The 24,118-nt window shown below is 42.9% G+C and overlaps 1 protein-coding gene and 1 long non-coding RNA gene across 6 annotated transcripts in view; one reads left to right on the top strand and one right to left on the bottom strand.

The window, feature by feature from the left end:
• GALNT15 (polypeptide N-acetylgalactosaminyltransferase 15) overlaps positions 1–24,118 on the bottom strand; it is a 27,719-nt gene extending 3,601 nt beyond the window's left edge. The window contains exons 1-10 of one of the 5 annotated variants that reach the window (XR_004748276.1): positions 23,967–24,118; positions 22,483–23,025; positions 17,028–17,194; positions 16,116–16,320; positions 7,704–7,871; positions 6,990–7,107; positions 5,847–6,041; positions 2,210–2,341; positions 1,020–1,090; positions 42–182 (exon numbers count right to left, since the gene is read on the bottom strand). Coding sequence is in view for 4 of the 5 variants with exons in the window: in XM_035318001.1 (XP_035173892.1) it covers positions 42–182; positions 1,020–1,121; positions 2,210–2,341; positions 5,847–6,041; positions 6,990–7,107; positions 7,704–7,871; positions 16,116–16,320; positions 17,028–17,194; positions 22,483–23,025; positions 23,967–23,992 (1,797 nt within the window). In the remaining variant the exon portion in view is untranslated. Of the gene's footprint in view, positions 1–41; positions 183–1,019; positions 1,122–2,209; positions 2,342–5,846; positions 6,042–6,989; positions 7,108–7,703; positions 7,872–16,115; positions 16,321–17,027; positions 17,195–22,482; positions 23,742–23,966 lie in introns of those variants that run through there. The other 4 variants (XM_035318001.1, XM_035318005.1, XM_035318002.1 and 1 more) reach the window with 4 other exon arrangements.
• Positions 2,242–3,964, top strand: LOC118162072. The gene is made up of 2 exons (XR_004748279.1): positions 2,242–2,370; positions 2,461–3,964. It is a non-coding gene; the product is annotated as an uncharacterized LOC118162072 (long non-coding RNA).

The raw sequence follows: 24,118 nt of genomic DNA, 5'->3' as shown, positions 1-24,118 counted from the left end.
GCCATCAGCAACCCTTCCCTCATGGCAGTGTCAGTACGGACCTCCTGGACATCCCAGTGCTGCTGGCTGTTGTCTGTCTCCTTCATACAGTTGTGAGGGACAACCTTCCCGTGTCTGACATCAAAGCAAAACAGCGGAGCGGACCCAAGCTGGATTTCCTTCATGCTGTTATATTCAAAATGCTGGAAAAAAGAGGGTTTGTTTGAACAATGACAGAAGGACATCCCGATGCTTTTTTAAACATTCATTCCAAAATTTCCCACTCGCGTTTCTTAATATGCAACCCAAATATGAATGAAGGAGAACCAACAGGCTTGATCCTGCAAGGCAATATCCCCAGCTAGTTTTGGCATAGCTACATACCTGAGACTATTTTTTTGAGGAAAGGCTTTGTGGGCTGTAATTATGCATAAAGTTAACCCATCCTACAAGAAAATTTTCTAGTTTAATAAATATTTGAACAGAAGGGAGTTTCTGAAATTGTCTGTACACATTGCAGTTAAAAATGTGCCTGCAGCTACCTTGAGCTCAGTGTAAGCAGTGGAACTTGCTTGGGACTTAGAGTAAATATCTGCAGTCAGTCTGTACTGGCTTGACTTCTCTCAGTGCAAGAACTTGCTAGTCTAATGCCAGCTTGAGTATCTACATGATTTTTTTTCCAGTATTTGACTGCAGTTTAGACACTGGAATATGGGAGAAACCACCCGTTATTCTAGAATTGATACATATTTTTTATGCCTAGTCTTTTTGTTCTCCAGGCACTACCAAATATACTAACAAATAACCACTCGATGTCTGCTGGAGAAAAGTGTGGGGATCAGGCCTCAGTGAAACGTGGAACATTGCCATTTTGCAAATGATAATCATCTATACAAAGATGGGCAATGTTGCCTTAGCACACATCTGATATGTCAATATTTCCCCTAATGTCAACCCAGCCATTTACATGTTGGACTCACTATTTTCTTAGCAGTTCCTTAAATCTCGTGCAGTACCCATGTACTTAAAGTGTACGGTACCTGGGTGGGGCTGTCACTGCAAGGAGAGAGTTCGATGGAGCCGACTGCAGTGGCCCTTCCAGGTCTGTAATCTGCACAGAAGCCAACACCAGTATTGTAAAGCTGTAAATAAATGTTTATACTGAAATAAAGCACAGTCAGATACAAAGGAAATATCCTTCAGCTAACTTTTTTGTGATTACATCCCCTTACAATAGGTGTTTTTGCTTACAGTTCAAACCACTGATTTTTTTTTTCTTTCAGACTAGATCTTGCATTTTGATCCTGCAAAGTGATCTGATATACAAGGGAGAGTCTCACCAAAGGTCAGTGACACCCAGTGAGTTTTGTTTAAGTTAGAGTTACCCACTTCTGGTTTTAACTATTACAATGGTTAAAAGAAATCAGCCACACCTACTTTTATGCTAATGGAAAATTGCACTTCATCCTGACAGTGTAATGAGAAAAAATCAAGTTGTTCCAGAGGGAAAAAAACATTTCCTGTGATCCAAAATCAGTTGTTATGCTCTTCTCAAGCAAACATTGATAATAAAGAACAGACAAAATAGTAAAAGGACACAGTAAAATCTGGCTACAGATACCAGGATGTGACTTAATCAGTAGACCTTGTTGCCTTGTTGGGGGGAAATCCCTCCAGTAAGGCTGCCTGGAATAAATTTGTATTTTAATTGATGGTAATTATCCACTTACATGGTTTTAAAAATCATTGAGAATATCACCTCCTGTACACAGTCTGCCACGTAACTGCTATTTCTACCACCTCTGCCCTTGGGGAAAGTGCAGGACTGGAGAAATGCTGCTTTCTCTTCTTGCACAGGGATCAGCACAGAGATATCTCAGCTACTGTTGCAGTTGCCATCCGCATCAGGCAACACATTTCTTTTTCTTTGCTAATAGCACCTAAAGAATCTAAGTTTAGGCCCAATGACTCCAAACTGAGACAGAGAATCTGGGTTCATCTCCTGGCTGGAGTTCAAGGCTTATGTGAGAATTTGGATCATCTGTTTTTCTTCTCAGTCCTTTTGCTTCTTGTTCCATTCTTGTTGTGTAGCCTGTTTGTATAATAAGCTTTTCAAAGTGGGAACAGCCTCTCACCATACACTCATCGAGTACCTAGTACATGGAAGCAATACTGAGGTCTATGATCAATACAAAAATACTAATCCTTTTTTTAGTGCATTTTCTCTTACTTTGCCAGAGAACCTTGGTGTGTCTTCAGTCTGGGAGAGTTCAGGGTACACGTTTGACAGAAACCACTGGAAATTTCTACAGCCCAATCTCTTCTGTAGCTGAAGACGCTCACTGCAGTCTGGCTTCTCTGCCTTCAGGAAGAAAGCACAGGGCAAACAAGGTTAAGAGTGTATTTGTGTTGGAGATGCTAGAAATTAAAATCACTGCACAGGAATTATTTCCACTACCTCTCCTACCCTGCTTGTTATAGATATTGATACATATCTCTCAAGATCAAGCACAGGAGGAGGACCAGCTGTACCCTTTCTCCAACTTTGTGTTAAAACAGCATTTAGTCTGGTGTTATGACAGAAGTTAATGTTTCAGAAGTAGCACACTGAAAATTCGTATTTCCTTTAAAATTCTTATAATCCTGCAAGATAAGTCAGATCTTTTTAATTAACAAAGTCTGGGTCAAGTTTGATACTTGTTGTACTGAAATCAGTGGGATTGTATCAGATTGTCATTAAGTATAGCGTTAACCCCCCCCCCCCAGAGGGGAAAAAAAAAAAGATAAAAATTCAGTTTCCTGACCCTTAAGAGTCCAAATTACCCAGTCATTGTCAGTCTTCCCTGATGAGAAGATGTAAGTAAAAGGAGGATTTGGCCTAAGATAAAGCCTATGAAATTATTACCTGGCAGCTGCTAAATCTAGTGGGTGAATGTGTTTTGTGGTTATAAAGGCGTAGAAAACTTTCCTAAGATTTATGTATTTTCTTAAGTTACATACACACAATCCTAACTCTTCATCCTCCCTAGTACCAACTCTGTTCTGAAAAAAGACAGGTACCATCAAACCTTGTTGCAGCTATTGGCATCGTCACTGCAAAGGACTGGGGTCTCAGTGTGTGAGGTATTTAGCACCTGAAGATGGCTAACAGGATTCTGAAAACCTCCTAAGCAGGTAAGTGTCTAATCCTTTGGTTTCAAAACCATGCAAAACACTTTTCTAAATCTCTCATTGCTCAAACACTAAAAAAAAGCAACACAAAAAACAAACCCACCACCTTTAAGAGCCCCTCTCCTCTTTCTTGCAAGCAATAAATTTCCCCCTTCACATTTCTACTTTTAAAAAATGCATTTTTAGATTCCAGGACAGTGGTGTGGATTCCTGTGTCAGAAATTAAAATTGGTAACATAAACAAAGAATTGCCTGTAAATAACATTTCTCAGCCCAGTCATTTCTCAGCATCCATAAGGAAAAAAAAAAAAAAAAAAAAAAAAAAAGAAGCCATTGCCATGTGGCTGAAAGTCACTGACAAATAAAGGGCCTTGGAGATGAAGGGAGAGGTATCAGTTTCTAAAGATAGGTATCAATCATGCCAGCCCCTGTAAGCCTCACAGGCAAACATCAACAGTTGCAGTATGTTAAAGAGAACCTTATAGTCTAATATCAGTCCTAGATTCAATAAGAGTAAAAATGAACTTCAGCAATTCAGCACCACACAAACCTGGCCCCAAGAGGTTTCCTTGGAACAGGAAAACGGAGGAGTAAAATGCTTTCCCTAAAAAGAACTGTTCCTCGAGAGACTCTGCTTTGGCTGAAGAAGGCAATGGCAGTAAATCTCATGTTGTCACACTAGTTACAGTATGCATTTGATGCTGAATAAACAGTGTAAATATTATAAAGAAAGTGATTATCCCTGTAAACCAAGCTGAAAGGAAACTGCATGTAAGTTGAAAAAAAAACCCCAAACACACAAAAAAAAAAAAAAAAAAAAAAAGGAGAAAAAGAGACGGTGGCTGAGACTGTGGAGACCGGCAAAGAACCTTATTCATCTGTATTAATGTTCATGCCACAGGCATCCTGTGCAGGATGTAATTTCGACCATAAAACGGGAAGACTTATAAAGCAATCTAAACGGGGCTCATTTTTTATTTTCAGTAGTAGGCTCGCAGAGATTTTCGTAGTGGCCAATAGGTGGCTCCGCTCACCCTTGCAGCGCAATAAATCCCCGCGGGGCTGATCTGCAGCTGTGGCAGCTGAGCGGCAATAATGTCATTGCTTGCTTGTGTCTTTTGAATAACATCCCGCTGCACTGACATGCTGAAAATATTGGCCGTGAAAGAAAGGAACGGAGAAAAGGGCCTTTTATGTTATGGTGTGTTGAACAGGGAGATCAAAAAATAGGTCACTTGAAGGAGCATCATACTTAGGAGTACTAAAGGTACCCTGGCTAGAACAAACTCTGAGTCAAAAGGTCATCGTACTTACAGCTGGTAAACTGAATCATTGATGGCTATAGTTTTTAGTTCAGAAAATTGCTTCTGAGTTGAAAGAAAGGCCTCCAGGAAATAATTAATTGACTTAAGGATCTAACTGCCCATCTTAAAAGACCTGGCCTAGCATTCATTCTCCTGTTAGATGGCTGTAAGCTTTGAGAGTCAAACGATGAAATCCTGGCCAGTGGAGTTAAAATATACTACACAGACAAGAATGGAGAAGCTTTTTAAAAAAGTGAATATAGAATAAAATAAAAACATGTCTGCATTGAGAGGCACGCAGGACTGAAATGCGGGAGCAAAACTGAATGGGAAACTGCACAGCACCTACCCATGCCATGCCTAGCTGTTTTCAGGGAATCTTTTCTCCTGAAAAGCATGGAACTGATTAATGAACAAAAAGATGAATGACACTTTTTCATTCAAAACTACTCACATGTTTTTCCATTGCCTCGTAGAAGAGGATATTTTTACAAGCAAAGGTGTGGGAGCTGGAGAATTCTGGAAAGCTGCAACAACATTAACAACTTTGCTGCCACAGCTTCTAATACAGCACCCAGCAGTTTGGGTTATACGTGGGTTAAACGTTTGGGTTATACGTCCCTTGACTGACCCTGACCTGCAGTGGATTACATAGTGGCATAAAAACAGGCATGGCTGTTCTGTAGTTGTTGGGTGGTGTGCAGCCTGCGGATGTTTCAAGTGTGGCTGTATGCCAGGGCTGTGTCACACACCTGGCTGCAAGCCTGTCTTGGTGTGCAGGCTGCTGGCAAGCCAAATCTCTGGAGGTTGGATTGCTGTCTTTGTGACCCTTCTAATGAAAACGTAACTTGTAAATAGTAGCTACGGTAAGAACTGACTTCCTTAGTTACCGACAGTTACTCCTGTCAATTTAGGAAGAAGTTGCCTTTTCCGATATTCCTACAGTAGGAGAGACACCACAGTTTGCCACATGCCAGTGAATGTTACATGAATCACATGAGGAAGACCGTCAGCAATGGAGAATGAATCCTCTGGAAGGCCCCTTCAAGCACACAGTGCAACTAGGTTCCGTTTCAGATGACCCCCCAAGTACCATCAGTGGTGGAAAAGCAAACCACAACTTGTTGGGCAATCTGAAGAAGGAGTCATTTGGAGAAGGAGTCATACTCGACGAGATTTGATAGCTTCAGCAAACAACTCTTAGGCACAGGTTTCTCTCTTTCCTGATCTAAGAGGTCTTCTACCTGGCAGGTTTTACAAAAACAAAAACTATCCCTGGCACCTTGGCCATTGAATGACTGCACAGAGACACCCACGCTACTGTCCCACCCCTTTCACCTACCTCAACACACACTCCTTCCCTCATAAACAGACTGCCACTGATGTCTTTACCTTGCTGATTAGGAAAGCCACTGTGTCGTGCTTGTAGAAGTTCTCTTTGAAAGAGCCCAGCCAGGTCTCTGCTATTCGGATTTTGTTCCTCACAATGGCCTCGTCATAGGATAAAGCACGGGGAACGTGATTTCGATAGACATGCCCAACGCGGGAGCATGGGATGATTTCTACAGAGCCACCACAGAGCCAGGTCTGAAACACAGGTGAAGGAGCAAAAAGAGATAATCTTTTATTATCTTCTGTGTAGCTGGTAAAGCACAGCTAGCAGCATTAAGTAATAGACCAGCAATTTTAAAAATGCAAAGCAAAATGAGAGTCACTCATTGAGTTAAATCCTTCTCTGGGCAGTGGCTGAATGTTAATTATCAGTTCAAAAGCACCTAAAAAGGAGAAGCTCCTTTACTACAGACTCCACTTCAGGAAATTGTAATCTGCACATTGCTGGAAACAGATAGAGCATCATTATGTGCTTCTTCCCCACAGACACTGAGACACACAGATACTGGGCAAGATAGACCTTGCAGTATAACCATTTATGTGCTTTTATGCTTTCCTGTGCACAAACAGTGCAGTATAGTGAAGAGACCTGGGGGCACACCTTCTTTTGCCTTGGACATAAAAGACTCTGTACCCTTTGTGTCTGCAATTTCCATTGCTTTTTAACATCAGTTACTCTTTGTATTGAGCAATAACTAATGCACACAAATTAATACAAATGGTTTGATATTTAAAGTACATGTTGGCAAAGACATAAAAGCTACTCTTCCTTTGGTGCATGTTACATGCCAGAATAGAAGAGGCAGCTTTTTGAAGGTGCCTAAACCAGTGACTTTCTCCTCAGGCAGTTACTCATCATAGAATCATAGAACAGCTTGGGTTGGAATGGACGTTAAAGATCATCTAGTAATAGTGAGTGAAACTTCTTGTCCTGCCATAGTGCTCCTAACCCACAGCAGCTGCATATTCTTGTATAGTCCCGACAGATCATGGAGCATGGGGTAGAACTCTGCAAGTGATATTCTCCATACTTCAAGAAGTTCTGCACTTAATTACTTTTATAAATCACTTCTTGCCTTTTTATTCAAGTCCCTTCAAAACCCAACAGTTACCAGTGCTTGGTGTTTTAGTTAAGGTTCTTACCCTTATAGATAGCTCCAGATTTTCTGCTCCCCACATGGTCATGTCAGAATCATAAGCTCCAGTGTTTTGGAAGTGATGTCGATCCACGGCAACTACTGCACCAGCTACCACAGGACTCCTGGGTAGAAAACAGTTTGGAAGTGAACAGCTGCTTTGGACAGGGAATATGAAAACCACACCATTTCTGTGATGGAGATAATATTGCAAAGTGATTGAAAGCTACCCCTTATAATCGCAAGTTAACTGTTTAACGAACCAAAATTAAGAACAACTGGAACTGAATTCTAGGATTTGCCTGGGGAAGAAGGCCAAGTACTGAGGTGTTGAATAAGGCTCAGACCAGTGAGAAGTGTTACATCCATGCACACCCAAAACAACAGACAAGCATAATGATTAAGACATCTCTTTTAACTCTGTATGACCCATCTTTTGCTTTCCCTACAAACCTCAGTATCTTGTCTGGTCAGGTTGTATACTAGCTGCTTCCACTTGCGTGGAAAACATTTGGCATGTTGGCAGTATGACTGCAGTCTACGTAGAATGAATGCTAAAGGCCAGATAAACTCAATGTAAACCAAAAACCTCTCCCTTCAAAAAACATGAACCAAGCGAATGCAAGTAACCATGTCTCACTTTTATTAGCTGGAAGCTTTCCCACATTGTACAGATTTGCTGTTGAGCTGAGTGGAGGCATATTGGCTAATGAACTGTTACCTGATAGGGCTGATGGGAGACTGTCGTACCTTCTCTTCACGCTCTGGCACTGGTTCCCAGTGAAAATCTAGTTTCCAATCAAAAACACCTCGATGCAGGCCCACAGAGTGATAGTACTGAAAAGTCTTCCAGTCTATGACATCTATGACAGGGGAGACGACACTGTTTCTGCAAAAGACAATATCATTTCTTTTCAAAGCCAAAGCATAAAATCTGAACTGTGTTAGTGAACAGTGGTTCTCCTTTTTGATACTGTCAAGCACAAACACTCCCTTAGATGTTGGGTGACCTCATTTTCCCTCCTGATAGAGCTCAGATGCTCAGTGCGTGGGAATGCTAAGCCTGCAGTAACGATTCTAAAGATCAATAATTTATTGATAACCTATACATTACATTGCCATTTTGAAGCTATTCAGGATTTTATTCTGAGTTAACCATCAAAAATCTTCTAAAGCTGTTTCACACAGAGGCCTCAACTTCTGAGGTTATAGGATCTGTATGGAGGCAAAGTTTTGCAAAAATTGACACTGAAAGAGTATTCTGGGCTCACACACTTTACCATCCTTTGATTTTCCTGTAGATGTTCCACACTTCATGAGTTTGTCACTTCAGGACAATGAAGCATGCGCTTACCCTTAGTTTGTTCTGCTGGTAGCTTTGCAAAAGCATTTATCACTGCATTTGTAAAACAGTTCCTGTTTGTACTGCCTTCTACCACACCTTGATGTGTTCTTGCAAATGCACTGAAGAAAAATAAGTAACATTTACTAGGAATTAAAGTACACTGAAAAAAATACTTTTATTCTTGAGTATTTATATAGGAAATTATTCCAGAGTAGTTCTTTCCCTAGAAAATAACTTCCTGTTAAAACAGAGAGAAATTGAATGGTCAGTTTTGGGGCAAAAAATAAAAGGTTTAATCTCCCCTTTTTAAAGATATTTATGTTGGTCAGAGATTACTCTTGAGAGAAATATGTTTGAAACATACTATAGCTGGTGGAGGAAGGTCATCTCAGAATGTTTTAATGCAGTGGGCCATATGTTCTTTTCCATGGCAGAGACCAGAACCAGTTGAGGAAGCTGGCAGCCCTTGGTGATGTTCATGTAATCCTGGCATATCGTCTCTGCCTTTACAATATCTTTAGTCTTTTTTTTTTTCTAGTAACAGGGTGAGGGGAGCTCAACATTTTGTTTTGTCGTAGTTGCCCTTTCCCGTAGAGAATTTTCAGACACATGGAGAAAAAGAGATTACTGATCTTCAGTGAATTGTATGAGAATGAACTGTGCAGAGGATAGCATTAAAATGATTCAGTTACTCCTTTCTCTCCTAGTGTGAGCAGACTGCCCCATGATGAGCTAAAAGCAGAAAGATTTAAAATAGAGAAGTGATTATATTTGGGTATAAAACCAGCCCTTGCAATATGTTATTATAATTGCTCTTAGAAACGAGCATTGAGTTTATAAATAGATAGTACAATTTTATGGTCACCTGCAACATCTGTAGGTTTATACATCAAGGCAGTGATTTGTTGTCATTCTTCTGCAGGACTCAAGAAGAAATGCAAAGGAACGATCTTAAAAATAATAAAGCTGATATCCTTCCCTGATTCTCTTGATGAAAACCCAGTGATATAGTTTTGTATCCAGGACAGGAACAACCTGAAATCTCAAGCCAACAGGAGTCTTTCTAGTGAAAGCTGTATTTAACCTCTACTCACTAACAGCATGAAAAGGAAACTAACTACTTCTGAAAGTTACTAAAAGGTAGTGTTCTGTCGGACTCACACAAGCAGGTGTTTTTTTCTTTGACATGCTGAGAAAAACAGTGCTAACAATTTAAAAGGATTTTCTAAGACTAAACTTCAAAAAATGAAAAATCACTATAATCATAATTCCTACAGCCTGCTGCATTCTCCAGCATAGACATCACTGACAACTGTCTGGTTAGGAGTGTACTTGGAGCCGGATATTTCCCACCTCACTTTATTGCTCCTTGCTGAAATGCATATTATTGCTGCTTGTCTATCCGTTCTCATCCAGACAGGACCGAGGAACTAATGACTCCAGGGGAGTTTATTTTACAGTTTCAGAGTCAAGTGGGAAAGATCAGGAGGGCATGCTTGAGTGGAAGCCAGAGCAGGCAATGTAGACTAAACCATTCAAACCCTTGGCCATGAAGACTAGGCCACATGTGTATATCCAGTATAGCTCAGAGAGAGACAACGCAGATACTCGGAGCTGTGCTCAGATATATACTGGATCAGATATTCCAGACATTTCAGATGATCCCACATTTCCATATCCAGCTATTTCAAGCCCATCATTCTTTTTGTATCCACCTTAAGTTACTTGCCACTGTAAAACTCCAAACCCCAGTGAGGCTTCTAGCATTGGTGCAATTGCTCACAAGAGTCAGCACCACGGTAACAGTTCCAGCTGAAAGAACACCTCATTTTTAATGCATGCTTTTACTTTGCTTGTTTTGGGGCATGATCATTCAATGTAATTCAAGAAGAATACCTGCACTGATGTCAGGGATTCTGATGGTTAGGAGACCAAGCAATTAGCCAAAATGGCTACAAATTACGGCATGGAAAATACAGTACTGGATAGGTCATATTCTAACCTGGATAAATTCAACAATAAAACAGAACAAAATAAAACTCAATATCCTTTCCCATTAAATTATACAGTACAAACTGGTTACTGTGTTTTAAAGCTATTACTCTAGCAACTTTTTCAGAATACCAAGATTAACAGTTCTCAAGAATATCTTTGCAAGTGTCATGCTAGATTCTAAGAACCTTAGTATAAACTGGTGTGGCTCTGCTGAAACCAGTAGAGCTACATCTTCCTAAAACTTTAAATACTAGGAGTACCTTTCTAATCTGAAGTAGAGCAAGTGAGTAATTTTATCTTTTGTGAAAAGCAGTCAATGGCCAATTTTAATCTTAAGTAGTGTTTTAGGGTGTTGAGGCACTGGAACAGCCTGCCCAGAGAGGTTGTGGATGCACCATCCCTGGAGGTGTTCAAGACTTGATCTAGTGGGTGGCATCCCTGCCTATGGCAGAGAGGTTGGAACTGGGTGATTTTTAAGGTCCTTTCAAACCCGAGCCATTCTGTGATTCTGTGATATCATTTGGTATTAAGGCTTTTTAATAAAAGATCTACTTTCTGCATATTCAGTGATGGTTCAGTGTTTCTGTGGCTCTAAATGCAAATGTGCACCAGAAGGTAATTGAAATTTGGAAGATGTTGTTAGCTATTTATTGTTTTTAACTGAGTAACTGGCAGACCGTCAGCAGCTTCTCGGCACTTTGAAATGAAACACACTGGCAAACTACTGCTAATTTTACTCTGTGGAATCCAAGGAAAAGAAAAAAACAGGAAACTCAAATACAACTGGCAGTGAGGCTTTGAACTGTTTGACTGTGGTGATACTAATTTGTGAATATTTCAAATGCTTGGAACACACAGGATCTACAAAAGGTCACAATTCCATGAAAATGAGCAACCCAAACAAGTACAATTTCCTAGTTTGGTATTTCTCAACCATATACAACTTAAATGAAATGCCTTCTCATGACCCTTTCTTTGCAGTCGCCATGAACATTATGTTCTTTTCTGTTTTTAGAATAAGTAACATGAGAAGAAGAGTTAATTAACACATCTGTTTTGAAGTTTTAGATATGACATTTTGAAAGTGTTTTTTATCGATTTATCTTTTTTTTTTTTTTCTGGGAAGGGAACAGATTTTAATCTGTTTAAATCCTCCTTTAAATAAGAGGGAACATCAAAAACAAACATGAAAATGCTGTGTTTTCCTCAACCAGTTTCAGAGTGGATCATTCCCTGCAAAAATAAGATAGCTCAGAAATCCAGGCCGCCTGAATTGTCTGGCACTGCACATAGTCAAAGCTTCAGCAAGTAATTGAGAACACAAGCTTGTTCCACAGCACACTTCATTTTCACTGAAATCACATTGCTTGCTGAAGTCTTCAGGGAAAAAAAAAAAAAAAGTAATTCTAAACACATGAAATTTAGTGGGATTAATAAAAAGAGAAAAATGCAGTGATCAGGAATGGTAAAGCTGTGGGATACAGGATTACTTATATATTGCCTTGCAGACCAACTTCTGGCTGACTGAAAGCATAAGGACAATATCCTTGAACTGATGCACTACCTACAGGCTAAGCACTAAGCACGTAATTCAAATATCTGCTAGGCAGAGTCCTAAGAGAATGCTTTATTAATATATATATATTTAAACCTGCTTTTTATGTTAAAATAGTCAAATCTGTATGTGGGGTTCCAAAATCTATAGGAGCTGCCAGTACCTTTTAATATTTGGCAGTCAGGGCCCTGTGCCTTGAATCATGCCTAAATCTCTAAATCTTCACTGCTCCTACTTCTGCCAATAATGATTGCTTTGGGCTTTAGATTCTCTTCAAGTTTCTTCACCTCCTCTTCTTTAAAATAGGTCACCTGCTGATACTGATCAACTGTGAAAGATCGTAAACCGACAGCATATCTTCAGATAACATACCATGTAAGTGCAGAACATTATCTTACTGAATTTGAAATTAGTGTTATCGACAAATGGTTCAGGCTGTAAAAAGATTGGGCAAAAAGAGAAGTCCCAGGAAGCAGGCTGCTACATGCGAAGTATATGGAAGGTTTTCAAAACAAGGAACGTAGCATGGAAATGCATGGTGAAATGCATTACGGGGTTGTGTGTCCTCTGGATGGAGAACATCATGCTTCCTTAAGTCCGTAAGAAGGCAGAAACCAGATGGCTTATGGATGTGATAGCTTGAAAAGCTGGGGTGTGGGCCACAGAGAAGTGGAGAGCTGGGCAAAAAAAGATGATGGAAGTGTTCAGTGCAAAATATTTCTCTTCTCCCTTGTGCACTGCCATAAAACCAGTACCACTCACAAATGTTTTGAACAGAACTCTGTATCTATTCCTGTATCTGCAGAGGCTGTGCTTGCCTCCTGAGCCGTTGAGATAGCTTTCCATTGCTGTGCTCATTTCTTATTCTGTTTAACAGCATCTAGTGACCTGGAATCATGGAGCTAAGCAGAGGCACTCTGAATTTTAGAAACCAAAGAGGCTTCTTTTAAGAATATTAAAGGCTCCAGTTTGCTGACGTAATATTTGAGCTGTGGTATAGGGAGGCCTTGGTGATGAGGAGCAGGGGAAAGGTCCTGAGGGCAAGCTACCCCTTTGCAAGCCATCTCCCTCTGCACTGTTGTAGCGCCCGTGCCTCTTTTAGAGCTGGAATTCCTTTTCACAAATATAATAAAGCCTTATTTTGCTTCCATGGAGTATTCTCTGGAACCACAATTTGAACCTTTTTTATTTTATTTAAATCACCCTGCTGTAAGAAAGGAACTTTACACTTCGGCATGATGGTCACTATTTTTAGGTTAAAGCAACAACCTTTTCAGGGCTTCAGGCAGAGTTCACGGTATGCTCCCCCTGCCTTTCACTGCCCCTGGACTGAGTAGTAGTTGTCTCAGTTGTCTCCTGCAGTCTCCTGGAAAAGGCAAAAGCCTCAAAAGATGATTGTAATAATTGCACAGCTGCATTCCTATGCACCATGCTACTCACCTGGAATTCGGCTGGAACATAGACAGTTGTCAAATGAAATGATCTGTGGGGCGTCTCATCTAGTTTTCTAATGTTGTCCAGGTGACTGTGGTATTCATCCTTGGGTAATCGAAATGTCAGGGGATGCTTTACAAACCACTGAACCGTTCTCAGGTGATACACTAAGCTGATGCACAGCATCCCGGTCAATTTGTTAGGCATGGTTCAAAGAACGGGTCCCAGGCAAGGTGTCCGTAAATGCACGTGTAATGATTCTAGAAAGACTTAATGCTTCTTGAGAAAACAATTTTGATTGGGTTAATGAATAAAACCCTCATGCAGGGAGATGAAATGCAGTCACCCAGAGCAGTCAAATGTCTGACAAATACGTCTGTACCTGTAAGATTCGGATAATATTTCTCATGTTTCTCGTGTTTTACTACAGGCTGCTCAAAACTGGCCATATCTCCCTTTTGGTGAGTATGTTCAACCTGCAGCGGGGTCTCAGTTTGCACAAGGATCTCTGTGCATCACTAAGATCATACTAATAGCGGTAGACCTGCTAAGGCATCTCAAAACTAGGCTTGTTCATGGTTTTTAAAGCTAAAATTTCCCTCCCAGCTCCCTTAAACTCTGGCAAAGGACTGAAATTTGGAAAGGCTGCATTTTTCCTTGCCAGCTAACAATTCACTCGCTCTACATGATTGTTTTCCCATCCTGTCTCTGCAGCACAAGAGCACAGGTAGCAGCTTGATTAGTACATTAAGAAGAGGAATGGGGGGCATTTCACTACTCGCTATAAGCTTTTTTTCACTGTGCTTTCCTCATTTGGGCAGTCTTAGGGAGTGGACATGATTCAATTTAACAGCTCCTCAGCTACTAAATGAAGCCAAGTTGCCTACGTTAATGCTTTATATTTCTATAGTGATCTCCATGCAAGCATTGCAGGCAATTTAGGAAAAATAATGAATTAATTTCCTTAACAAGTCAGTGTTGTTATCACCATTTTTCAGTTAGGGAAGCAGGGACAATGAGGGAAACTGACTGCCAGATGCCTTCGAGCATTCCTGTTTGTGCACTGGAGAATGGAACAGGTTCCCCTCACTAGGGTGACAGAACTTCCATCAGCAGACACAATGCCTGATAGAGCATGCAGAAAGGGATGATTTAGCCCATACTATTATCCAAAAGTCCTTCCGCCTTTTCCCCATTAGTCCAATTAGCCATTAGCTATTTCAGTGCTAAATTCTACCCTCATAGAGGGATGAATGAGCGTATGGGGCTTACAGGGAAAAAGAATCCTTCTTCCTCACCCTCTGGCGAAGGTGTTACAGAGATCTCAGAGCTCTGGTAGGCTCAGTGGTTTGGCATCCCCTTGGCAAGGAGAATTTTTGACAGCGGATCACTACACTTGGAGACCTCTGGGTCCCAGCTTCTCCCATGCCATTGCAATCCTCCTGAAGTAATATTTTATAGCTCTCCTTTACGGCTTTTTGCGGCTCATTTGATTTCGGCAGTATAACCTTAAATAAGGACTGACCAACAGATACAAACAGGAGTTTTGCACAAACATCAACAATTGGCTAGAGCTCAAGGCAGAAGAATCTGCATATTTTTAATAAGCTATCCATTAAGTCAGCAGACAAAAAAGAATCTGCTTTTCCAATGAGAATCTTTTAGAAAAGACGAGTCATGACATCCTAGGGCTGCATTCCACTAGCTTGTAGTATTTTTCATGTTTTCCCAAGAATGACGTAATTGTTTCTAAAAGCTCAAATTAATTCTCTTATGAGCAAACATAATCGGCCATAAAAGCAGTTTGTTCCAGTGCCTGGGAACAGCCTTTGAAGGTCTTTATTACTACTATTTAGTGGTCTGGTAAGACTTTTAAAGATGTATTTTTCTTTTACCCCCCCAAGCAGTTATTCATTTTTTTCTCAAGTGGCTTATGGGTAATGATAGACAAGTTAATGTACAAATGTTTCTTTCAGAAAAGTCCCTTTAATAAAGGATTTAATTCCATGTAATTCTAGAAACATTTTCAGCATTTTCAGTGATTTAATCTCTTTGATGGACTTGGGGACTACACAGATGGGCTCAGCTGTACGCTAGAGAGGAGGCCCAAGTACCTACCTAAACTTGAAACACTCAGAAAATAGGAATCTGTACCTTTTTCTGTGAGTTTGGAGTCAGTGAAAGTATATGAGATTAGCTAGAGCTGTCGAGGCTGCCCGTAAAATCTTATTTTTCTGTGGAACAAAGATGGTGCAGGTGACATCGGTGTGTAACCAAGCAGGCTCAGAAGAACAAAGTACTTTAAGGAAACTATCCCATTTTATCCTTGGCTTCATGACTGAGACAACTAAAAAGCAAAAATAATAATGGAGTATTGCAGTAGTTTCTCTGGTGGACATTTCTCAATTTGCAAACAGCTTGAGACTGCAGCCTTTTTAATTCAGACCACCAAGAAGCCTTCTCATAGCTCTAGCAATGGCTAGATGAAAACTGCCAATTTAGTGACTCTGGGTGTAAAACGAGGGTCATCAGCTGCGTGACCTACCCTGCTTCCCACATATCATGGTGACGTATGTGGTGTTAAAGCAGAAAGTAAAAGCAATGTGACCAGCAGGAAGAAGGTAACCAAGCAAGGATGGAAAAAAAATCCCAAACTTTCCAAGTACATCTCTTTCAACAGGAATTAGAAAATGCAGAGAGCTGCGAAGTCATGAGGACAACGGTGTTGGACAAGACAATTTTTAAGGGTCCCCTCCAACCCAGACCATTCCGTGATCCTACGGATCCCGTGGTTCTGTATTTACCGATTGCTGGACAGGCGGGCGAGGAGGGGTTCCAGCCAGCCCTTCTGACACTCGCAGTGCGAATCCATGAAGACGAGCACGTCCCCAGTCGCCCGTGCAGCTCCCAGCATCCGGCCTCGGATGACTCCAAGCCTCTTGTTGCTCCGGATCAGTTTCACACCATCCAGCTTTGAGATGTATTCACTCAGGGCTGACTTCAGGGGCCCTGTCAAAAACAGAAAGGTCATTTTAGCTTTGATTCAAGCTCTTACAGAGGAGCAACAGATAGTAAGAGATGTCAAATGTTTGCTGGTAAAATGTTCTGGGGGCATTTATTTTATATGGCCAAGCAGGCCATGTTCCAAATACTCCCACAGCAGCGTAATGTCAAAGAGAAGTAGAGACTAATGGAAATTGAGATTCACTAGGTGTGAAGCTATTCCTCTGGGAAACTTAATATCCTCCTCTCCTGTTTTCACCAAAAGGTGGATACTCTCATCATCTCATAAAAGGCACAGATCAGAGTGAGATACTACAGGTGTTTGGCTTTCCAAAGCACTTGGGATTACTTTAGCAATGTGGAGTTTTCCACTCCATGCTTCAGCCAAAGTCCACGTCTGGAAATTATTACAGCAGATCTGGTCCAGTGGGAAGATTTGCATACTGTGAACTTATTTTAAAGTAAGAAAGCTCAGAATGATTGGAAGTGATAGGAAAAAAATATATATATATAAAAAAAAATTCAAAGTTGAAAGGCTAAGCTGAATTCTGGGGATGGGAGAGTGAAACCTGGCAGTCAGCTCATGGCTTTGCTTAGCTCCCTTCCTGCGGTCCTATTTGCCTTCTCCTCTCTTCATGCAGTTCTTGGAGGAGGACAGTTTCCTCCCTGCGGCTTTGGAAAGCAGAGCTCTCATGCAGAGAGGTGTGGGCTACCTTGCTGGCTCAGGTCATCTACTAGGATGATATCCTTGAGGGAGGCCTTTGGGGCTGTGTCCATAATGCTGTGCACCGTTCTCAGCAGAGTCGACCAGGCTTCATCATGGAAACAGATGATGACACTAGCAGTAGGCAGCCTGGAGTCATATTCTTGCTGCAGGCACCTGCATGGGATCAAATGAGGGAGACACTAGAAACAACGGTACAACTGGCTACTTCTATCTCAGACCAGAGTTACAAGCTATACCTTGATCTTCAGGGATGGAAAGACATTTAAGATATCAGATCAGGAAGCAAAGGAAGTACTGGAGTGTCCCAAGACTGGAACACAAAGTAAAAATATGAGAATGACATTATAATAATTGAAATACAAATATAGGAATGTTTTGCTGTATTCTGGGGTTCTTCTGTTCTGGCTGAGGCAGAGAAACTGAAGACAACTACAGCAAAGCAGAGAGGGGGATAAAGCAGATCAGTCAGCCTCCCCCCACACCCCTCTCATATTTCTCCTATAACAGAGAAAAGAGCAAGCTGAAATGCAGTACCTTGGAGGCTAACAAGCAAAATAACTCATCTGCACAACGGATAAGTGTGTCTGTGGCCTGCCTGACCAGGAGCATAGTGAATGAAGCCAACATCTCATCCTGGTACACGAAAGAAATGGATCCTCACATAGGTAATGAAAACAAATACAGATACACCTCAGAAAGGAAATCCTATATACGGACTATAGAGCCTGTACGCCTTGCTCTTTCTGACAAAAAACGGGTTGCTGATGAAAGAGGCTCCCAGATGGGGGGATTATCCCTATGCCTTTTTCTGCTATTTCCTTTACAAGTCCAGGTACTGCTACAGCCTAATGCAAGAAACCTGGCTGCAAGGGGCACGGTGTGGCATTTCTGGAGAGGCTGCAGAGCGCCAGCTGGGGCCCACGGCTCCCCAGCCTTCCCTGGTGCCAGGAGTGCACCCTTGACATCAAAACATCAAACGCCAACATGACAGAAAGTGAACGAGATGGTGGTACGCAATTTTGGTTCCAAGGCTGTTTGCTGATCCAGCTTTGTCCCTGGTGTCAGTTCATGAAAACCCGTCGCACAAATCTGGCCCATTGTTATTTCAGCATTCTCGTATTGCCAAGCAAATCATCATATAGATTTACAGTGCTCATTAAACAATTAGCTGCTCAGCTAGCTCAGCTGCAGCAGAAGCTCATGTAAGGGATATCATTTTAATAATTGCTATGTTTATTGCCATTTTACTGAGTGCTTTAGTTCACGGGCTGAGGCCCTATCATGCTAGACACCACCCAGACACAAAGCTGCTTATCATTTAATAGAATCCACAGGCTGAGTGATTTAATAACAAATACAAACAAATGAATACCACAGATACACTTACGGGCATATGGATTTTAAACGGCCACAATCCTTATAATATTTTGCACTAATATCTTCTTTATGGGGAGAAACATTTTTCCTGATGATTTTCACATCATAACTAATGTATTTTGTTCTTGTTTTACTAATCTTCTGTAATCAACAATGCTGTTGTTTCATTATTGCACATGGGAGACTTTGTCTATTTTTCAGCAGGATGGAGGAAAGGATGCTCTCGTGACTTGGCAGTATTTGTCTTTTCAGGCAGAATAATCCAGAGATAATTAAGAAAAGCGAAGGTCTGATGCTGTCCTTTCACTAACAGGCAGCTTCCAAACAGGAACACACAATACAGCTATAACCACCCGTGCTTTCCACCATCATACTGCGACGCTTTGTTGCTGGTATTGTGGTTATAGCAAGAAAATAAGGCTGTTGTGGAATCTTAATTGGAAAATAATTGAAAATAACTGTACTTGAATATGTAGCCTAGGTGGCGAGTATCTGGTTGCCATGGAGATTGGCAAAGGCTTGCAATGTGGGTATCTAATCTTCGGAAAAACGAGAAAGGGTACTGGTGTACAGAAATGCCTTCCCTGTAATTTGGAGCAGGTCCACAGGCTGTCTGTCATAAATTGACATTTCAGAAAGTCAGGGCTGTGACTGATGTAAGACGTAGCGATAGAATCCAATTTGTGAAAAATAAGGAATTGTCACATGCAGCAAGGAACAGGAGAGCAATTCTGACAGAGCAGCGGCTCTGCCAATGAGGCCTCCCACTCACCTGCAGGAAAATAGCTCATTGAGATTCAGCTCCCAGTGGCACTCCAGTGGAAGCTGTGTTTTTTTTAACAAAACTTAAATTCTTTTTAGATACCTGTATGTTTACATTTGCCTGCGTACATACAGTTTGACACTCAAGGCCAAGAGAGGAAAACAGACCTTTTTATTATTATTTTATTATTATTATTATTATTTTTCAGGCAGAATCCAAAGATACGTTGACAGGCTTACTTCAGGTCCACAGTCCCAGGAGGGTGTCAATGGCAGCTGGACAAACTGATAGCACTGTGAGGGGTGAAGGTACCTTAGAGGATGAATTTTGATTTGGGAGAACAACTCTGTAGCACAAGACAAGTTACAAGGCTTTTTCACCTAGAGACCCTGGCTGTGTCAGAACAGTTACTCGAAGGAATGGGACTAAACCAGGCACACGATTTGTCCACCGAGGTAAGACTGCTGGAAGAGATGCAGTTTTATGCATCTACTTTCTGAAAGGTAGCATGAAACATTCACCTGGGAAGGCATGCGAAGAGATGTGGGTTACGTTAGAAGCTGCAGTCTGGTGAGAGAGGTCTGAGGTATCGCTTTCCAGCTGGGGAGGTTGGATCCAGGGCTGTCAAGGCAAAGCACAGCCAGCAGGCTCTGGTTTACTTCCATCAGAGCTCTGCACTCTTTGTATAAAAAGAAACTGTAGTTATGGTGCTCAGTGCTCCAATGCAAAGCACGACAGAACTTTTTATGTGAATTTCTGAGGAACAGCAGCTAAGTATATCTTATGGCATTTACGTTACATCTTACACTCTGGTTTAAAAGTAAAAAGGCAGTATGTAAGTGTGAAGCCTGGCCAGCCTTATTTTACAGTACACAGAAGTGCTTCAAAATTGGTAGGCACAGCGTCTGGTCTGAAGGATTTGTCATTTTAAGTGAAATGAGAGAAACTGAGTCTGTGGAGCTAACTTGCTGAAATTTCTCCAACTGGTTAGTTTCTCTCTGATAAATAATAATAGACATTATTACAAGCAACACAATTCAAGCAGAATAGGGTAATAGCCATTCTGATTCCTTACTGTTTCACTCTCCTTTTACATCAGTGTGAAACAGGACCGACACAGCTGTGAGTGAGGCCCCCAGAGTAAATTATGTCCAACAAATACCATTGGGGTTTGCGTGCTGTGCCATGAAGGACAGGGCTGGCTTAGAGGTAGACCTTTGCTGCAGGTTTATGATCTGGATTTAGATCTGAACAACTGCAAAGCCTCAGATGTTCAGATCTGTGGTTTCAATCTGGGCTTCTATAAGCTGTGGTGTTGATAGGTCCTTAGGCTGTCACTAGTCAGACAGGAAAACTCATCCAAGAGCTCTGAGACCATGGCTTAAATCTGAGTTGAGATTAATATTAGCTGAAACCGCCTCTTGTTGGATGGCCCTTCAGCTGCCAAAGTAAAACTGTTTTTTGGCTTACATCACAGGCAGTAAAACAGGGTCATCATTCCTCCTTTGAACATTACATAGTTCAAAGAGCTGCCAGTGAAGCATGGTGAAAAATAACCGAAATAATATTAGCATATCATTATTCAATGGAATTATCCAAATTAACACTGAATCTAGTCAGTGAATGTAGAACACAGTCTCTGTCTTTCGTTTCTCTTTCCTTAAGATTGTGCTCTTAATTTAGCACCACCATCTGGTTTTAGACAAGGGAAAATTACCGCTAGAAAAATGATTATATAAATTCTATGTCTTAAAATGTTTTCTGGCACATCTTTCCATTGTGTCCTAGGGGAAAGCTGCAATAGCTTTTGTTACAGAAGGCAAGAAAGAAAGATAGCCACCTGCATCTTATTCCTTCTCCAGTGGGCAGGGGAGCATAGATACTCCTCAGCCCCTTTTCAAGTAGGATGAACTGCTCCTCCTGGGCTGCAGGAATAACTGGTTCACAAGTCTCCAGGCTCCAAACACAGTACGTGGGGCTTCAAACACAACACATGGGGCTTCAAATGCAATGCATGAGGCTTCAAATCCAACACATGGAGCTTCAAATGCAGTACGTGGAGCTTCAAACACAACACAGGGCATTTCAAATGCAACACGGAGGACTTCAGACGCAAAGCTTCTTTGATGTGGCCTTGCAGCGTGGCTGCTGCTAGTTACCGTGCTGTTTGGCAGCCTGGTCAGACACCCTGATCCGCACCTCCCTGCCTCCCTCCTGGGAGTTTCCTTTCACAGAATGACAAAATGGTTGAGGCTGGAGCTCAGCTGGCCCAAGCCCCTGCTCAAGCAGGGACACCTACAGCAGCTTGCCCAGGACCATGCCCAGATGGCTTCTGAAGATCTCCGAGGGGGGAACCCCACAAACGTGTGCCAGTACTCTGCCGCCTGCACTGCAGAGAAGCATTCCCTGTATTCAGCCAGAACCTCCCGTATTCCAGTTTGTGCCCATTTCTGATTGTCCCAGCACTGGGCACCACCAAAAAGAACCTGGCTCTTCTTTGCATTTATTAGACATCAACAAGGTCCCCCCCGAGCCTCCTTGTCTCCTGGCTGAGCCGTCCCAGCTCTCTCAGCCTTTCCTCATGGGAGAGGAGCTCCAGCCCGTTCATCACCTTGGTGGCCCTTCGTTGGGTTCGTCCACGTCCTGCGGGGCAGAACCGGACACAGGGCTCCTGCAGTCCTGACGGGGGTGACAGGATCACCTCCCTTGACCTGCTGGCAACGCTCTGCCTAGCGCAGCAAGCACCACCACCACCACCCTTCAGTACTGGGGGCACAAACCCAAGCGGGGAGGAGGCGGCGGGGCTCCGAGCCCTCCCTCACCTCAGCGGGGCCGACCGAGCCGTGCCCCCCGCTCTCCCCTCAGGACCTCCCGGCACCTGCCGCGGCCGGAGCCCCGCGGCCACCAGCAGGCGGCGCTGCCGCCCGCCCGCCCGCGGCGCCGTGAGGGGACGGGGACCGAGTGACGGGACCCGATAACGGGGACCCGATAACGGGGCCCTGTAACGGCAAACATCGCGCGGAGCCCGTGCTCCCCGTTCAGACCTGGCGCCCCCTGAAAGCCGCACCCCCCCCCCCACACACACACACCCTGCCCCCGGCGCCCCCCATTTCTGCCCCCCGTCAGCCCGCGGGGCGCCTCTCCCGGCTCCCGCAGCACCCGGAGCGTTGCCCCAAAGCGAGGGGCCGGTTCGGTGAGGGAGGCGGAGGGTTCACAGGAGGAGAGGCTCACGGGGGCTTGGGACAGCGTCAGGGAAAGGTGCGGCTTTTCTCCCCGAGATCAAATAGGCTGTTTTACTTACAACGGGTGTCGTACCTCAGGCAGCTCCCTGCGCAGAGACAGCCGCTCGCTGAGCGCTTCGTTAAAGCCGTGGGTTTCCAGGCCGAGCGGCCGCTGCCCCCCAGCAGCCCCCTGCCCGTCCTGCAGAGGAAGGGGTACGAGCTGCGACTCCGGGTCCCCCTCCTTCGCCTCCGGCCGCCTGCTCTGCTGCTTCACCACGCGATAGCCCTTCCTGGCCTTGCTGTGGTTCCTGCGCCCGGCGGGCGACACGACGGCCGCGATCAACTCGTCCTCCCGCAGGGAGATGAAAGGCGACAGCCCGTCCAAGGGGTAGTACTGCTGGCTCTCCTCCTGGGTGTCCAGCATCTCCTGGGGCTCCGCAAAGTCCACCTGATAGCCCTCCCGGGGGTTGAACTCCACCGGCTGGAAAGTCCCGTCCTTGCTCTGGCTGCTGGGTGGCGGATTCAGCGTTGTAACCATCAGTAGCAAAAAGCCCAGCATCAGCAGCAACAAGAGAAACTGCAGCTTACGTGATCCATATCTGCATTTCTTCCTCAAGAACATACTGTTGGTGACAAAATGATACAGATGGTCATGTTAAACACCACTTGGATATCGCTCAGATTCCAGCCCTCGGGTTGCAGCAGAGCACCGGGTTTCACTATCTGCCAAGAGGATTTTCTGTTCCCCTCACATTTCACTGATGCCGTTTCATGCTCTCCTCTCTATTTACAGACAAAATAGAAAAATGCCTATTAATATTGCACTTACTGTAGTAAAAGGCAGCATGGATCCAGCGAGATGAAGTAGATCCGTTATTATGCAGTCCCAGCTTAGTTAGGAGAGAGCATGTTTAGTTGCTGAAAAGAGTAGCTAAAGTTTTGATTTTTTTCCCTTCTAAATTCTAAGTAAAAAGAAAATCCATTTCTTATAGCTTCCTTGCAGAGTATTTCCTGCTTCTTCAAAGTCTCCCGTTGCTGCCTGGTCTGATGTGCCTTATCTCTGAAAGCAGATCAGACAGCTCTCCCCCGTTCCGAGGCTTCAAGTTCACTGTGATCAACAGATGAGAGAACTAGTCAGTCCCTGACTTTGTTTCACACATAACTACAGCACTCAGTCAGGAAGCACTTTGCCAGACATAATACAGAGCAATGTGTGCGTCTTTCTCTTGGTCCTAATGCCCTCACCGTTCTTGTCCTATCAAATCAAAACTTTGCAAAAGCTGTCAGAGGAGGAATATAAGAAGCGAAACGCTGTGCTATAAAACAAGTCAAGGCGTACCACGAATCACCCGACTTCTGAGTAACCTTATTAAGCCAAGAATGCTCAGAGTGAGAAGCAAGAATTTCATAAACTGAATAAAAGATGGAGTGTGCATGATTTATTTAGTGTTAGATTTATTCATATGGTAATGTGCTAGCTGGAGTATATGAGTATATTTCATCTGCAATAAATATTTACAGCTGTAGGGATTTTAACACCGACATAAGGATGCCAAATTATCACCTGGCAGACTGAAGTTGTCTCCTCATCCATAAATTTGGTGTTGCACGGGGAGCAGCACTTCAAGTTTTCAATAGTCCAGGAATAACATGTAGAAAGCCTGGGCTGGAACAACAACTACTGACACTGAAAGAGAACAACTTCTGTGAGTAAAA

Source organism: Oxyura jamaicensis, chromosome 2 (assembly GCF_011077185.1).
Source record: "Oxyura jamaicensis isolate SHBP4307 breed ruddy duck chromosome 2, BPBGC_Ojam_1.0, whole genome shotgun sequence".
Classification (NCBI taxonomy): Eukaryota; Metazoa; Chordata; class Aves; order Anseriformes; family Anatidae; genus Oxyura; species Oxyura jamaicensis.
The sequence above is the reverse complement of the archived record's forward strand: the minus strand, read 5'-3'. Positions and strand labels throughout refer to the sequence as shown.